The sequence below is a fragment of the Panicum virgatum genome, chromosome 6N, assembly GCF_016808335.1.
Source record: "Panicum virgatum strain AP13 chromosome 6N, P.virgatum_v5, whole genome shotgun sequence".
Classification (NCBI taxonomy): Eukaryota; Viridiplantae; Streptophyta; class Magnoliopsida; order Poales; family Poaceae; genus Panicum; species Panicum virgatum.
Window position 1 is genome coordinate 35,519,836 of NC_053150.1, and position 17,727 is coordinate 35,537,562.

General features: G+C 49.6%; 1 protein-coding gene across 1 annotated transcript; it reads right to left on the reverse strand.

Moving 5' to 3' along the window:
* Positions 1-7,269: 7,269 nt before the first annotated feature.
* LOC120678104 (translation initiation factor IF-2-like) lies at positions 7,270-7,998 on the reverse strand. Its single transcript, XM_039959265.1, has one exon. The coding sequence runs from the start codon at positions 7,996-7,998 to the stop codon at positions 7,270-7,272; it is 729 nt and encodes a 242-aa protein (XP_039815199.1).
* Positions 7,999-17,727: the final 9,729 nt, after the last annotated feature.

Genomic DNA, 17,727 nt, shown 5'->3' on the forward strand with positions numbered 1-17,727 from the left:
GCCTGCAGCTAGGTGGCAGCGTCCCGGCCTTGATTCCGAGGCGAACCAGCGTGGGCGCGGCAGCAGCGTTGTACGGGGGTGTGCGACGTGAGTTCGTCGGTGATGCGGTGCGAGTGGTGGCGTTGCTGCGGCATGGGGAAGTGGCAGGGCATGGTGCTCTGTTGCCTGGTCTTACGACGGCGTCCCGGCGTGACGGTGGCTCCGGCCATGACGCATTCGCAAGAGCAGAGCAGCGAGCAGAGGAGGGTGGAAGAAAGATCGTTGGCTCGGCACAGCATGGCGGAGGCAGGACCTCAGGCATTCCTATGCGGACCTCGGCGCTGGCTGTTCCGAGCTCGAGCTCTGCTTCCCTTGTGCTCACCACGAGCTCACCGGCTCCTTTTATAGGCGGGCTAAGGCGGTGCTCTAGCGAGATATTTCTCCGGCCGCGGCGATATTTGCCGGCATCCATGGCAGGCTGCAGCTCGATGTCAACGAGTACAGTGCCGCGGTGACCTTGGTGCAACAGCAGAGCAAGCTTGGTTGGCGTGAGCTGGCGTCAACGGGCGCAGCAGGGCGGTGGGTTCACGGCGGCATGCTGCTCGCCTGCTGGCTGCTGGTGGCTTGCGATGGAAAGAGGAGAAGGCAGTGGCTTGGGAGGAGAAGAAGTGGAGGATACAGCTGCTGCTACTCGCCGTCACTTCTGTGGTGTGCATGCATGTGTGCAGCGAGTGAAAAGACGTGTGAGAGATGTGTGCGTGAGTGTGCATGCATGTGTACAAGAAGTGAGAGAGAGGTGAGAATTAATTGTTTGCATGCATGTGTGCATGTAGGAAGTGAGAGAGCTGCTGCTTGCCGTGGAAAACCAATGGAGAGAAGAGAGAACAGGGTGCTTGCTTCACTGGGATGGAAGGACAGAGGAGAGAGCAGCAGCGGGCGGCGGCTTCCAGCTGCTAGCTTGCCTGCGCTGCTGTGCTTGCTATGGGTGAGAGAGGAACAACAGCTGTTGGTTTGCTCGGTGGAGAGAAGAAGAGCAGTGAGCAAAAGAGCTCCGTGGCTTGCGGTGGGGAAAAAAAAAATCAGAGTAGCTGGTGTGCTGTGCTGCTGCTGCCTCGTGGACTTTTGTCCATGACAGAGGGGGAGTGAGTCAGAGAGAGCTGCCGACAGAGAGAGAATGAGAGAGAGTGAGAGAGAGAACGAAAGGGAGTGATTGCTGCTGCATGCTAGCTTGTTTGGATTTGGAGCAGAAAAAAATCAAGAAGAAGGTGACGTGGGAGAAAAAGAAATGGAGGTGGCATTAAAGAGGAGTTCAGGCTTGTTGTGTACTATGCGTGAGTGTGCACCGACGGAGAGGGTTAATTGCATGCATGTGTGCTGGGTTGGAGTGAACGAGAGTGTGCATGCATCAGGGCATAGGGCAAGTGCATGCTGCATGCTGGCGCCTCAGTAGAGGAATAGGCCGTGCGGAAGGGAGCGAGGCACCGGGATGAGCACGGCAGAGCGATTACCTGCGCGGCGATGCTTCGAGCGAGGGGACGAGCTGGCCAGGTACGAGGAAGTTTCTGGAGGGGAACAGTGAGGAGGATGACAGGCGGAGCCCGGTGGTCAGGAAGAGAGGAAAAATGATTTGATGATGGTTGTTAGAAAGAAATTAGATAATTTAAGTTTGGGAGAAAATTTTCTTTATGCAAAAGAAGATGAGCTCAACAATCTTGAAATTAGATTTTGAAAATAAATTTTGAATTCAGACGAATTTTATTTGTGTAAGATTTTGGACTGTTACAGTGTTCCACAGGAACAAATAAAATAATTTGTTTCTAACGAATTATGTTCCACTGGAACAATTCTAGTATTTTGTTCCCTAGGAATTATTCCAACAAACTTTTTTTATTCAAAATTTTGTTCCATTGGAGTTATTCCAACAAACGTTTTCAATTCAAAGTTTTGTTTTATTGGAACAAATATAGTAATATGTTCCTAAGCAACATCATTGTTTTTAAATTTAAAAAAATTGTCCCCTTAGAGCAAATGTACTAATTTGTTCTTACCATTTTATGTCCTACGTCAATAATATGCGTAATTTTGTTCGGTGTTCGGCTACAACAATTCAAGTATTTTGGCCTATATTTTTTTAACATTTACAAATATTTGTTCCAATGGAACAATTTGTTTATCTTGTTCGAAAAGAATTATGTTCCACATAATTAATTAAAATTTTTATTCCACAGGAATAAATAAAATAAATTATGTTCCATTCGAACAATTCATGTATTTTTCTTCCACCATAAATGTGTCACCCTGCAAACGGTCTAGGTTTTTTTTAAATTTACAAATATTTGTTCCAATGGAACAATTTGTTTATCTTGTTCGAAAGGAATTATGTTTCACATAATTAATTAAAATTTTTATTCCATAGGAACAAATAAAATAAATTATGTTCCATTCGAATAATTCATGTATTTTTCTTCCACCATAAATGTGTCACCCTACAAACGGTCTAGGTTCAAATGGGTTTAATAGGTTGGGTTTTAATATGGAGTGTATTTGGGTGGGTTGAAATGGATTGTATTAGAGTGGGGTGGGGGTGGAGCAGGTTCTATATAAATACAGGTTGGGGTGGGTTGAAATGAATTCTTTGTGCAGAGCCGAATCTTAGAATTAAAACCTCCTGTTCACACTATAAAATTTTATCAAAATTGATCGAAATTTGTTGGAGATGACTCAGTATGACTGGCAGCTACTTTGTGAAAAGCAGCGTGGCTAGACCTGCATGTGGGCCCCATATTAAGAGCTGGACCCTGAAATTAAAATATCGTGTTCACACTTTAAAATTTTATCAAAATTAACCGAAATTTATTGGAGATGACTCAGTATGACTGACAGCTGCTTTGTGCAAAGTAGTGTGGCTAGACCTACATGTGGGGCCCATGTTAAGAGCCGGACCCTAGAATTAAAATCTCGTATTCACTCTATAAAATTTTATTAAAATTGACAGAATTTTTTTTAGATGACTCAGTATAATTGGCAGCTACTCTGTGCAAAATAGTATGACAAGATCTACATTATAGATTTTTTTTTGAGAAACGGGTTTTTCTTGGATTGTAACCATAGTTTGGCTAATAGTTATTACATTATGAGCTCGAATGTTTGGGTTGGATTGGTGTGTGGTGGTGGTAGTTTGGAGTGGAGTTGAGTCATATAATTTCTCTTATGAGAATGAAGTGATATGAATATAGTTTGATTTTCAACCCATTTGCAGGGTGATAAATGTGAGATTTTTGAATTATGTTAAGTTCATAATTTAGAATTATATTCTGCATTTGAAACTCGCTTTCCCTCTTCACGCTGGTGCTAATGAAAAAACAAACGAACTAAAAAAAACACTCGTTGCATGCGAGAAGAAGAAGAAGACTCATTCCGAAAACTGGTTCCGAACGAACGAACCACCTTCGTGGGTCTCAATGCCACTGCCAACCCTACAGTCAGAAACAAATCGACAGAACAACAGCCCACAAAACAAAAACAGCCCTACGACCTGTTCCATAAAATCGGCCCAACAAAGAATCAGTGGGGCGCCAATTCACTTTTGCGATGGAATACAACGCAGTCACATATGTGACCCCTAGTACGACCCCCTGCCGCCCCCTACCGGGCGGTAGGGGCATAGAACTGTAAATTGTGAAACTAAAAATATATTTATGTAAAATATATTTTTAAAAAAATAGAAAAATAGAAAAAACGCGAACATTAGCAGACAGCCACGGGAAAATATAGTTGGCTTGCATATCTTTAATTCAACAACCGCCCAACATGTACACTAGCAGGTCCGAACGGCCCATAAACCATAGGCCGCCATATAATCTTCGTAGTTTTTTTTTCATTCATCCGCCCGCGCGGACGTCTGATACGAGTGGCACTGTGGCAGGATAGCAAGACCATTAAAGACGTGTCGACGTGAACTACCTGCCATGTGTAGTATTGTCACGGTACTGTAGCATCTTTTTTATTTGCTTTTTCTTGCTCCCGATGTACTACAACAGCCAGTGATATCCAATTTCCAATTTTCACCAATAGAAAGCATAAGGAAATGTTGAGCTAGTAGTATATTTAGTCTCAACATTTCAAAATACTATATTCAGCATTACTTCAAATTTAGTTCAACATTAAGAAGAAATTGGTGCAACATTTATATAGTAGTGTTTAAATAGTATATCTAAAATATTAAAATAAGGAAAAAACAAAGTATATAATCATGTCGGATCTTAGTTAGAAGAATTAAAAAAAGATGCTACGTCGGTGTTTGGATCCTAAAGGATAAAGGTTAGTCCTGTCACATCGAATGCTTCGATACCAATTAGAAGGACTAAATATGAGCAAATTATAAAACTAATTGTAGAAGACTAAGGCTATTTTAAACCAAATTAATTCATGACTAGAATATGTTTACTGCATCACATGGGCTAATTATGAATTAATTAGGTTTAATAGATTTATCTCACGAATTAGACTATACATTATGCAATTAGTTATATTATTAATCTATATTTAATACTACTAATTAACAACTAAACATTCGATGTGATAGAGCTAAAGTTTAGCCCCGAGGTATCCAAACAAATCTGTCAGCCAACAAATTCCTGCCACCTGTCAGTCCCCTCTGCCCACCTCCTCCACACGTCCCTGCAGTCCTGCCTAACCCTGACCAGGGTTTTAAAATCCGACCGGTGACCGATAACCGCCGGCCTCCGGTTCCGGTATATCGGTCCGGTTTGACCGGTTACTGGTCGGAACCGAACAAATTCAAATTTAAATTCAAACTTCCCAGTTCAACCGGTTCGTACCGGTATACCGGCCGGTTTGGCCGGTATACCGGTCAAATTCAATTTTTTTCTTTTTTGGTTTAAATTTAAATGCCCGCAAAGTATACTAAATAAATGTTTGTATAACATATTTTAGTCTAAATGAACCCTCCAACCCTCTTTTGTACTACTTTTACATTGTATTTGTATAATTTTGTATGCACGTTTTTTTTGTTTAACTTCAAATCCCCGCAAACCATACTAAATGAATGAATTTTTGAGAAAATTTGACACCATTAGATTTGTCGCATCTTGAAGTATTTTTAGAAATTTTTTGAGAATTTTTCATTTTTTTAAATTCAAATTTAAATTTTGAATTTGGACCGGTTTCATACCAGACCAAACCGGAACTGGTCCGGACCGGTTTACTGGTCAAACCGGACCGGTTACCGACGGTTTGGTGAACCCTGACCCGGACTGGCTGGCTCTATCATTTTTACAGCGCCCCTTGCGGCCTTGCGCATCAAGTCCGTTAGTATAATCATAGTCATGAATCTTAAAGTGAAAGATGCGGAAAAAGCTTTCTTCCGGAAGATAAAGGTATTTCCTTGCAGCTGAGAATGTTGCAGACCATTTCGGCCCAGTGCAGGAATGCGAAGTCAGCAACCAACAGAAAAATCCACACTAGCCCATGATTCACGGGCCACTCTTTGCCCATTGGGCCCTTCTGTCTCTAGGCATTTTGGAGCCTGTTTGATTTTCTAGCACATGGTATTGTAGTATACTTTGATCATTAATTAAAGATATTAAATAAAGATAGTTTACAAAACTAACTTTACAACCCTTGCGCTATTTCACAAGACGAATCTAATAAGGCCTTTAACCGCATGATTAGAGGATGGTTACTGTAACATTACTATAGCTAATCATGAATTAATTAGACTTATTAGATTCATTGCGCAAAGTTGCACTCATCTATGGCCCTGTTTGGATACTCTAACCGAGTTAGAAGTTAGAGTTAGTTTCTAGCTCATGATTTACCCTGAACTAACTCTAACTAAAGAGGTGTTTGGATGCAAGAATTAGATGGACAATAAATGCACTTTTCCAATCATTTGGCTCCTTTAAAGACTCTTTGCAGCCGGATCTGGTGTGGCTAGCTCTTGTGCCCCCATCCTCTCCTCCCTTCTCTCCTGCGGGTGGAGACGATGAACTCCGGCGGCGCCACCTGGTACAGGTCCTCGTCCACTGGCCGGACCACCCTGCGGGAGGCCTTGGCTGCCGGGCGCGCCACCACCACCACGTCGGCATCGCCGCCGGCGGGCTCCTACCTCACCCTTGCCGCCACGACGACGACGCTCCCCTTCCCGCCGCTGGTGCTGCATTACTGCGGCCGCTTCATCTTCTCCGGCCTCCTGGCCTTCCTGCGCGTCGCTGGCCAGGGCCTGCACGGCGAGGACTGCGAGTACCGAAACCAGGCGGTGTCGCCGCGGGCCTCCGCCAATGGCCCTGATGAGCACCACTACTCGTCGGCTGCGGCGCCCCCGCTGCGGGGGCCGCCTCGTCCGGGGAGGAGGGGCCACGGGGGCGGCGCAGCGAGGGGCGGACGGCGAGGGTGGAGGGGGCGCGGGGAGGGGGGGGGGTGCTGGCGGCATGATGGGGGTGCGAAGGGGGAGGCAGACGGCCACAAAAGCGATCCAGGGAGGAAAAAGGAAGTGAGCTCCGCCTCATCTAACCCCAATAAGCACCCCTTAGAGCATCTCCAACAGTCTCACAATATTTTTTTCTCAATAACTGATATCGGGAGATGTTCCAATAGTAGTTTTAGGATTATTGGAGGAGTTGCTTTTGCAGTCATCCAATAACTTTCTCTCAGTCCAACTATTTTATTAGGAGAGTCACAACTCCCCCTTTATTTAGGGAGATGTGAGGTGAGGTGAATTATTGGAATGTCCCAATAATTATTGGGAGAAGGAAAATATTTTGGGAGATTGCTAGAGCACTAGTTTCTTATCTAATCTCCCAATATAATAGTTGGATTGGGGATTGGGAGACTGCTGAAGATGCTCTTAGGGGGATAGTTTTTTGGAGTGGGTTAGATGCATCTAACCCAATCTAACCCACCTGTTTGGATGCTTTTGGGTTAGATGAGCCCCAATTTATCTCTAATCCATTGATCCAAACAGGACCTATGAAAAGGTTTTGCAAATATAATTTGTTTAGTACTTCATGCATGTAAGATTCCCTTAGGCTATCTGCACTTTTAGTCCTGTATATCCATACTGTAAACGAAGTATTCCATCCTAATCATCAAAATTCTCTCATCTATTTCTAATTTTTCTACACCCGTTCATCCTCTATATCTCCTTCTATATCAACTATCAACCTGTAGTCCACGCGTCATATTAACTTTTTCATTTTTTTACCAACCGACCCCTTTCTCCCTCCCAATCTCTCTCTTCCGGCCAATCCCCTTCGCCGGCCCTCTGCTCTACTCCCTCACCGGCGCATTGCCCTCCGCCCCTCCCTCCCTCGTGGTGGCCGGCCCTCTGCCCCTCCCTCCCTCGTCGGTGGCCGGCCGCATCACTTCCTCCGGGCAGCCGCGCCGCGCCGCGACGCGAGGCCGGTCCGGGCAGCCGTGCCGCGGGGCCGGCCGCTCCCTTCCTCCGCTGTAGGGGCTCCGGTGCGAGTCGGCGGCAGCACCTCCTCCTCCTTGGGCTTCGCCGCGGCCGGGAGCTGCACCTGCAGGTGGGGGGCGGGGGCCGCGCCGCGACGTGAGTCCGCGATGCGAGGCGGAGGCGCGGCTCGCGGCGGTCATGGCGAGGCGGCGTGGGTCCATGGCGCTCGCGGCCAGATTCTCTTCCTCCTCGCTGCGGAATTGCTCGTCGTTCCACTTCCTCCCCCACGGCGCCGCCCTCCACTGGGAAGAGGCACAAGCCGGCGCGGCTCTTACAGCTCCTCCCGGCGGCGACGCTCCTCCGCGCTCTTCATCTTCCTCTTCGCCTCGGCTCCTCCCCTGCTCCGGGCAGGCAGGCTTCGCGGCGGTGGCTTGGGCAGGCATTGCGGCGGCGGAGCGGAGGCGCGATGAGCAGGACGCACAGCGGGACGGAGGCGCGCCGAACGCGGCCTCGGCGGGGCGGCGAAGGAGGGGGAACAGGGGCGAGCCGCGACGGTGGAGGTGGCCATGGCGCGCGTGCAGGACGGCGCGCGCGGTGGCCATGGCCGCGAGCTCCACGCGCGCGGGCGAGGACAAGGTGGCCGGCGGCGGGTCGCGGGCTCCAGCGCCGCGGGGAGCTGCGCGGCGGGGCTGCTCCACCGGCGGACCTGCGTCGCTCCGTCGGCGGCCCGCTCCGACCGCGCCCCTCCTACGGCCGCGGCTGCTGCTCCGGCCGGGTCACGGCAGCGCGGATCCGCTCATCCGACGAGCGGAGCTGGCGAGGACGGCGGCGGATCGGGAGTTCGAGCTTGGCCGGCCTCCCTCCTCGGCGCTCGAGCTCGGCCGGCCTCGCGGCGGTGGTGGCTCCTCGTGGCGGCGGCGGCGGCTCGCGACGGCGGCCCCTTCCTCCTTCCTCCGCGGTGGTTCGCGACGGCGGCCCCTTTCTCTCCCCTCGGCGGTTGCGGCGTGGCGCGATCAGAGCCGCGGTGGGGCTGGCACGGGCATAGCGCACGCCCGCTACTACGCTCGATTTAGCGGGAGCGAGAGTGTAGCGTTTGCTATAGTATTCGCCGCTGCAGCGCAAAAATGCGGTTGAGGGTACTGGATACGGGATATCCAGTGCGGACAGCCTTATAGCGCTAGTTGCGCTACTGCAAACCAAACAGGACCTCGTTAGCGCGTGCGTCTGGAAAAGTTGATAGAACGGGTCCAGGTAACAGCAACCACGTGGTTATCAGCAGCGGCGGATCCAGGGGGTCTGGGGGCTCCAGCCCCTCCTAAAAGTCCCTAATTACATATAAATTATTGTAGCAAAAATTTTAAATTATCATTAAATCTTTACATAAATCAAAATATATATTGTTTCAGTCTTTTGTCTCTTATCCTGCATCCGCCACTGGTTAACAGCAACCCGTGTGACTAGAGGCGAGCTGTCATAAAAGGCTCGTGACTGGTCGCTCCCGCCGCCGCCGCCTCGTCTCGGAAGACTCCAGCCGTCGGATTTCCTGGCACGAGCCATATGCCCCCCGCAGTACATGAGCTGCCCGTTGCATACTGACTTTTTGTACAAGAAGCACATCACTGTTTTCTTTTTTTTTCCTTTCGTCTCTATTCCTAAACATGTAGATACACCACTCCCCGCATGCTAGTTAACGTTTAATATACGACATGCTGCAAACGTTCCACTCATGTTATACTTTCTGTTAGGGGCGTGCTTAGAGAGGAGCTATTTCGAAGCTCCATTAAAGCATCTCGAGCAGCACCTCATTCCCCATTCCCATTTAACTTCTCTTTTTCCCAATAATTATTGAGACAAACCAATATAACTATAGTAGAATTAAGATGAGATTATTGGAGAACTACAAAAGCAACATTCCTACGGAAAAAATATTAGAACATCCCCAATAACTGATTAATTTCGAAAGATTTATTGCGGAACTGTCGAGATGCTCCAAATCATTAGGAGAGAATAGAGGAGGATCGAAGCCAATCAGCCCCCCGTCTTCTTTTGATCGTGCCTGTCGTGGTCGATGCTCATCGCAGACAGAGTGTTGATTCCAATTTAATTTTTTAATAATCTTGTTCAATTGCATTGGGTGTTGTGTATAATGATCTCCGGTTGGTTTGGCGGCTAATAAGTTTCACCTGAAGTCCTGCTGAACGGTACGCATGTGAGAGGCGTACCACCAGCTCGATCTGTGCCTCTGTGAATCCATCGTCGTACAGATCCGAGCTAAAAATATCCACTACTATAAATGGAATAGTACCACATTCATCAAATCATCAGTGAGCACACCTGTGATGGTAGGTCAAAGGTCGCTTGCTATCTGCAACTTGCATGCAAATAACCATGATGGATCCAAGTTTTCCTCTTTTTTCTTTCTTCCCATTCGCATTATTATTTGGGCTTCTTACACACACAGAGAGAGAGTAATACAATGAATTTATTATGGCCACTGCATCACGCACATATAGCCACATATTCTTTTCTGTTAATAAACCAGAGGATGCCCAACTTGGAGGCGTCGTCTCTGGAGACCCAACTCGGCTTTGGCATTGTTGGGGATGCTGGCTCTAGGGAGGCCTCTTTCGATGCGGTGCAAGGCGGCATGGTGCAGGTTGGCGAGCTTCTGGGGGTTGCCAAACTAGCGTGGTGGTGCTCGCAACTCTGGCGGCGACTAGGGGTTATCTCACATCGTCGGTGTGGTTGCGGACAACGGACTGCGGCGGCTGGGGTTGCTTGGCAACTGTCAGTGCGGCGTGGGACAGCGTCGGAAGGCGGCGCCTGCAGCACCGGCATCGTGCGACGACTTGGCTTGCAGCGGACTGCGGCGGGTGGCTCAGCTCCGCTGGGCTACTTCGGTGTGGTACATCGTCGGAAGACGGCACAAGCGACAACCTTGGTTTGCAGGCTTGGCTGCGGGAGCCTTATGCGCAGGTGGAGCAACGAGGCGAAGTCGACTTCGGTGGTGGCTCAGCTTTTCGACGGATGCTCTAAGAAGCAGGGCAGCACTACTTTCCATCCTGTTGGCAACTTCTGATACGGATCTGTGACATGGAGTGTTGTGGCGGATGTGGCGAGGCCCCCGCGTGCAGTGTTCTTCGAGGCGACGAGTGGAGTCCAACGGCGGGAGTGGCGAGAGGCCCCTGCGAGTTTGTGCTTTCGTGGCGGCGACTGCGAGGCAGCCTCTGAGAGGTCTGGATCTGGTGTTTTTCACCCTGTCAGGTGGAGGGTGGTGTTGCAGCGACACTTCGGCATTGGGTCCCGCATGGCGGTGGCCTTATTGGTGTGGTGTGGTCTGTTCTTCTCTAGGGTCCCCGTTGATGCTGGGCACGGCGGGAGGTTTCGGCGACAACTTTGAGAGCGTGATTGCCGGTGGGTGCTGTGTGTAGGCTTCGTTCTTGCCGCCATTGTCGAGTGGAGTGGGGTTTTAGAGTGGTGTGGTGCGGCTGTGTTGATTTCTCAATCCAGCCAGTCACTGTTTGAGTTGAGTTGGCGTGGTACGGCTCGTGTTGATGTCCCAATCCAACCGGTCGGTGTTCTTTTTATTGTTTGCCCAGTCTGGGCTTATTCTTCTTTTTAATATAATCGGCAGCTCTCTTGCCTGGTTTGTTTCAAAAAAAAAAAACAGAGGAAAAAAGGGCATCAGATACGGAATGAAGCATATAGGAAAAAGGGGAAAATGTAGCTACCTTTGTGGTCTATCCATAGTTGATGGTTCAAACAACTTACGGAATGGCCCAAGTTCTTCACTTGTTCTTTTTTATGAGAATCAACTGCAGGCAAGAAGCCGATCTGAACATTCATTAAAAGATGTGGCAAACCACAGGTTACGTAGCAGAGAGATACACCTCAACAGAAAGAAGAACAACACCGAAACACAACTTGTACAATTCAAAAGACAATATATGACCACTGATCACGGGAAGAGTTGCCACCAAACAACATGCTCGCCAGACGAACCCAGCCATTACGCATCCACACTACCCCTCGTAGCTACGCCGCTCCACTGTTGCCCTCCATATGAGGGACCACCTAATGAAGTGGGGGACTAAGGGCAATTGAAGGCGCACTAGCGCAGCCCGCCGGACACGACCATCTCCTATGAAGTTGGAGGCAGCACCATTTAAAATAGGCTCCACGTACCTCTACCCAACACCATGGAAAGGGGAGGAACCATTAAAAGGGAATAATATAAGAGGCGGAAACAACACCCGATATAAGATTTGATGATCCACCAACAACGACAAAGCCGACGGAGTAGAGGTGCCGAAGACGACGAACACTTGTCCAACATAGTGCCCACCGACCACCATCAAGCTGGCCCGAAAGGAGTACAAGTAGAGAACAGAGAAGAGGTAGGATACTTCAGGAAGGAAGCACCAGCAGCATAGATGCTTGCAGATGGCAAATCGAGCAGATGTCAGGACCTCCCGCACACCAGGCACGACGCTTTCCCTGTTGGACCGATGATAAGATAAGCAGACAAGCTGACGAAGTCAAGAACGCCCAGAAATTCACCCGATCCTTGAACAGAGGTAGGGCACCTCCCCAAGCAAAGGTCGGGCACCTCCCACGCATCGAGCGTGGCACTTTCATTTTGCAGCAATGGTGCATCTCCAACAGGTTGCTATAAAGAGCCCCGCAGCTAAGGAGGGCAGATTCAAAACCAGCAAGTTGGACGTGAGAGTCCATGGGACCCGCACTGCTCGCGCCCCCTAGCAACAATGGCTACTCACCCATGGATTGTCGCAGACCGACACCGAGTGGTGGCAGGCCTCGCCGATGAGGTAGAAGTACATCTGGTGAGCTGACGAAGAATTGCATTCACGGAAGAAACACCCAACCCGCACCCTCCCACGAAAGAGCTGGCATGGGTCCTTGGCGAGCAGTGAACAGACACCAAGGGAGGGGGGGGGGGGGGGGGGAGGGGTGGGGGCTCATTCCTCGACCACCAGAGGCACCAGGGCCAGGAGGAACTGGATTGCCGTGGCAGCAGAGCTCGGCTACGACGCACACGGCCACCGATAGGATCTAGTAGAGCGCCGCGGGTAGAGCGTCGCACCCGCGCATGATAACGGCCGGATAGGGCAACACACAACGCGGAGACAAGGCGGCCCCACACCGCAACCACGATGATGAGCGCCCCAACACTGCGCGGGCTCGCGGCGTGGAAGGATGCCAAGAAGGCGTAGAACACCTCGACGTTGCTGCCGCGAGCAAACTCGCCCATGGTGTCGTCAGAAAATAGACTGTGGTTCCAGGAACGCCAGCCACGACGGCCACCGCGCCCCCGGAATGATCTGGAAGGACCAGGTCCCAACAGCCAGGAAGGCACTGGATCTGTGGCCACCGACGCCGGATCTGCGAACAGCTGGTGAAAAGGATGGCGGCAGCCACCAGCCGGCACGCCAACACCAGCTAGAAGAGAGAATGAGGAGGTTGTGAAAAGAGGGCGGAGTTTCCAAGGAAAAAGGGGGATGCGCCCGCTCCCGCCCTCATCGCGACTGAGAGGACTTCCACCAGCGAGCTCCGGCGGAGGTGGAGGGGAGTAGGGAGGTGGAGGGTGAGGGGGCAGCACCGCTCGAGTCGCCCCACCCACTTGGGGCGACGCGGGGCAAAGATGTTCTCTACGGTTGTGTGCCGTCTTCTTTATTTGTTCATAGCTAGATATGTATAAATTTAAACATATGTACTTGTCCTATCTATAAAATTGGATTTAGGATAATCATGACTATAACAATATAACTATTTGTCTCAAATGACTAGGTGCTAAATGAGACTAATTCTATACGAGGAACATTCGCTCTCTCAGTTTTGAAGATACCAGGACCATCTTGAGACATATTTGTCCTGATTCCTTTATCTCACAATAGAACCTCTCCCTTCAGCTCACCATTTGAGTAGAAACGTTTATTGCATATACTCCATTCGGTCCAAATTGTAGGTCGTTTTGACAAATCTAAATACGTAGATTTTACTATTCATATAGATAAACACTATATATAGATGAATGGTAAAATTATGTATCTATATTTACTAAAACGACCTATAATTTAGAATGGAGGAAGTATCATCATGCACACTTTTGATAATAGTTGGACCGACATTTATCTTCACGAGAACTTTTATGGTACAACATATGTGTCGGTACCCTGCAGCTGGAGTACCCACTCCTACTGTGCCAAGACTCGCGTAGTTATCCGTAACTACGCCCTAAGGAGCTGAGCAGCCGGACCCCTGGGGTCCGACTCCATCTCACCGGACCAACGGTCCCGGACCCATTTCCCGCTCGGGGACGGGTCCGGTGTCACCACGTCTGCCGGAGGTGGAAATGCTCAGCATCTGTGGCCGCGGACCCGGAAGCCGCAGGTGGGTCCGGGACCTCCATGTACCATCCGGACCTCCCGCAGATGGGACCGGGACCTCCACGTGCCTATCCGGACCCCCGTGAGCTCTCAGCTCAGCTAGCTGCTCGAGAGGGGTCCGGAGCCGCCACGTGTCATGCAGACGTGGGAGCGGGCACAAGCCTTCCGCTGGAAGCTCCCTCACCCACCCGCATTAAGTGCGAGTGGTTGAGGCGGGCTCTGCTGCCTCTGGGCACGGTGCAGCTTTTGTCAGTCCACACTGTGGATCGCCAGTTACCGAGGCGGCTCGTCAGTTACCAAGGCAAGCGTTAAAGACTCAGCGCCGCGCGCATGGGCGACGAATCATGATGACCAGCTACTGACTGGAGTAACAATGCATGCTGTTACAGTGGACTAAGCCAGTAGTTCGGCGCTTCATCATGACCTCGACGCGCGGCTGCAGAGGCTAGACTCTACTCTGACAGGACAGCTCAAGACCATCTCTGGTCAGAAGCTACGCACGGAAGCCGACGACAAGATCTCCGGATCTGAGGCATTAAAGGCCAAAGTGTAGTTTATAATACATCGCCGGATCCACATGTCGGGGCCCCGCTCAGTGTACGTGCTCCCCTTGGACATATAAAAGGGAGAGCATGCCCGCTAGAATAGACACACGGACTCACGCTGGACTCAGCATCAGAAGCCCTCTCAGACTCTCTTGAGACTAAGGCAAAACAACGCACAGTGGACGTAGGGTATTACGCTCCGGCGGCCCGAACCACTCTAAACCTGCTGTGTACATCGTGTTCTTGGAGTGAGATCGAACTAGTTCTATCTAACCCCCGAGTACTCACCCTCTGGGCTTAGACGGGTGCATTCCGCCACCCGGCTGTGGTTTGCCACACCATGACATTTGGCGCTCCAGGTAGGGGTGGCAAGAGGAGATAAGGATAAACTTAGTGCATCAGCTATGTTTAGATCCTGCCACAAGGGCATATGAGCTTTTGCTACTCTGTTATACCATGTAATCCAGCTTTCAGGTGGATTGGGCCAGACTCTTAAGCAGTTGGCCCAGGAGTTCAAATCGATGTTTTGACTCACGAAAGGGATCCTATTTTCTTCACAGGAGACTAAATCTGTGGGATTTTCATAAGTTCATGGGCCAAGACAAAAGGATTTTGGATTGGAAGGATGCGGCAGGAGGATGTCTGACACCTGAAGTTCAGAGATTCAGAAATTTACATGTGGTGTCATGTTTCAGAGTTTAATTTGTTTGGAGGTGTAATGAGCTGAAGAAAGTTAAAAAGGTAGGCTGAATATTACCTTCAGGCCGCAAATTGCCGCATCGTCGATTGCAGAGTTTGTTGTCTGAGCTACAGAATCCGCCATGGTTCAGATCTGCTGATTTAGGGTTTGGTTGTTCTGCGGGCTCTGATTCGAATTTTGGATGCTTGCGAGTCTTTGCTCGAATTTATGGAGCGAGATTCTCGAATTACGCTCGGATTTGGAGTGTCTAGTTCGAATTGGATTCAGAAGTGGGAGTGGTGTTCTGTTCTTATACGAGTTGCTTCCAATTTTGAATTTTGTTGGCTCTTGGACATTAGTAAAGGCTGATGCGATGCCATAGGCTTTTGGGGATAAGATTTGAGCAAAGAAGTTAAAAGATGATAGACTTCATTAAAAGTCAAATTTTTACAGGAGAGCCGATTTGACAAAGGAAGAATCCTTCGGCTTTGCACTACTTCTACACTACTACCTACATCTACCGCTCGTAGGTATCTAGTACCTACGGCGCTTGGGGCTTCGAGCCGGCGCATCTCCGTCGTCGCTGTCGTCGTCGTCGTCGTCGCCGCTGGCGCCGTCAAAGGCGCTGCTGCCGCCGTCGGTCTTGGCATCGCTGCTCCGGCCGCAGCCGCTGCTGCTTTCTTCCTCGCTGTCTTCCTCGGAGGACCCGAGGAATCGGAAGGGCTTTCCTCCCATCGGTTCGTCGCTGGAGGAGGAGCCGATATCCTCTTCTGAGGAGGAATCGACTCCATACCAGGAGAAGCCTTCCTCGCTGCTGCTCTCCAACTCCTCCTGGAACAGGAGTTGGAGGTCTTCACCTTCAGTTTGGGGCTCGTCGTCTTCGGAGGCGATCCCAAAGTCGAACTCCCCTGCATCCCAATGCAGAGGAGCGAGTGCCTTGTACGCCGCTGTTGGGTCATATTCTGGCGTCGGTTCCCGGCTCTCGGGAATGGTGTCGAAGGAGGAGGCGGAGAGGCTTGAAGAAGAAGGGGAAGAAGGGTGGCCGATGGAGTTGGAGTTGGAAGAGGAGGAAATCGCCATGGCTACTGAAGGTTGGGGTTTTCTGTGCTACTTGGCTTTTGGGGGAAGATGAGTTTACGGTTAAAGGAGTCGATTTGTGGTGAGATTAAATAGTAAAAAAATGGAAGACGGATCGACAGTTTTACATTCTACGAGGAGCCAGTTGCAGAGATGTTGTGTCTTCCATGGCGGTTGTTGTGCGTTTTAATGAAGCATCAACGGGAAGATGAAGTGGTGAAGTGGTTTTAGAATTATCATTGCCAAAACTAGGGGGGCATGTGTTATCGCCATAAATTAACAGGTTAATTAATGGGCCGCGAGTGAGTTGGGCTTAATGAAGAAATTAAAGGAGGCTTACGAATCAGCTCCTGCGTGAGCATTTGGGCCATGTGGGCCATGTATCTTTGGATTTAGTTCAGATTTAGAAGTAGAGTCCAATATGGACACGTTAGTTTAGATTATTTCCCAAGTCTCCAGACTATAAATATGTACCCTATGACATTGGTAAAAAGGAGAACATCATCACGTTTGCAATCAACAACTCTCGGCGCACCGCCACCCCTAATTCTAGGGTTTCATCAAAGTAAGCGCCATGCTACCCTGATCGCTCCTTGCGATCAGGGCAGCGTTGTTCTTGCTTTACCTTGGTATTACTCGTACTGAAGTGTTTTTGATGGCGAGTAATGCTAGTTATCCTGATGTTCGTAGCATGGCTTTAGTAGATCTATCGTGCTTTTATTGCTTATCATCTACGAACATCATGTCATCTCTGCACAATCATGTTTTAATCTTATACTAATTCTCGTTGCACGGAATTAGTCGTGTAGAGATGACACCCTGCTTCTTTTCTATCTAGTAGATCTAATCTGTTACGGTTTGTTCTTATACGTAAGAATTGGCGTAATATCTGCTAGGTTAGGCCTTGCAAACAGGTTGGATGATCCGGTGACGTATTAGATGCTTTGCCTTAGTCTTAACAGGGAATTGATCCGGGAATCGGCTTTCGCTTATTCTTAGGCCTCTATTCTGGTTAAGGTTTAATTATTTATTACGCTCATTAGGCCCAATTACGTGTAGGATGTTCTGATCTAGCAGTGAAGCCTTTATCGTCGTGGATTAGATTAGCTAGATTTAATTGAAGCAGCTTTACAGTTATTTGCTTTATCTATTATTATCTGGATATGCAGATCCAATCTGACACCGGGACTTGATTGGTTCTTTAAAGCCGATGCAATAGTCGTCCCGGGGAGCCGACCACGGCTCGGACTTATATTTGCACGTATTTGTGTTTGCAGGCAAAATCGTCGCAAGCACGTTCGCACATTCCTGATCAGGTATAGGTCAGGTGGCACGCCCTGCGTCTTCAGAAGCCGCGGCGTGTGCCAGGATTGCGGGCCGTCGACGAGGGAGCAGTGCCTGCCAGCGCCCCGGCGACCTCCCGGCTCTTTGTGTTGCCTGTTGCTACTCGCCGGTGGGTTTTGACCGACAACAGCCGCAAGGGTCTTGTCCTGCATCATCCATCCTTTGGGTCACCTGCTGCATCATCACATTTGGACCTGCACATGACTCAAGGTAGATGCTTAGTAGCGTGCCCACGGGTCCCAAATCCTGTTGGCTGTAATCCTTTGAGATAGACAGCTA

Bases quoted from the DNA above. Each gene is read 5' to 3' on its own strand.
- LOC120678104 (XM_039959265.1), bottom strand. From the start codon at position 7,998: ATGGCCACCGCGCGCGCCGTCCTGCACGCGCGCCATGGCCACCTCCAC.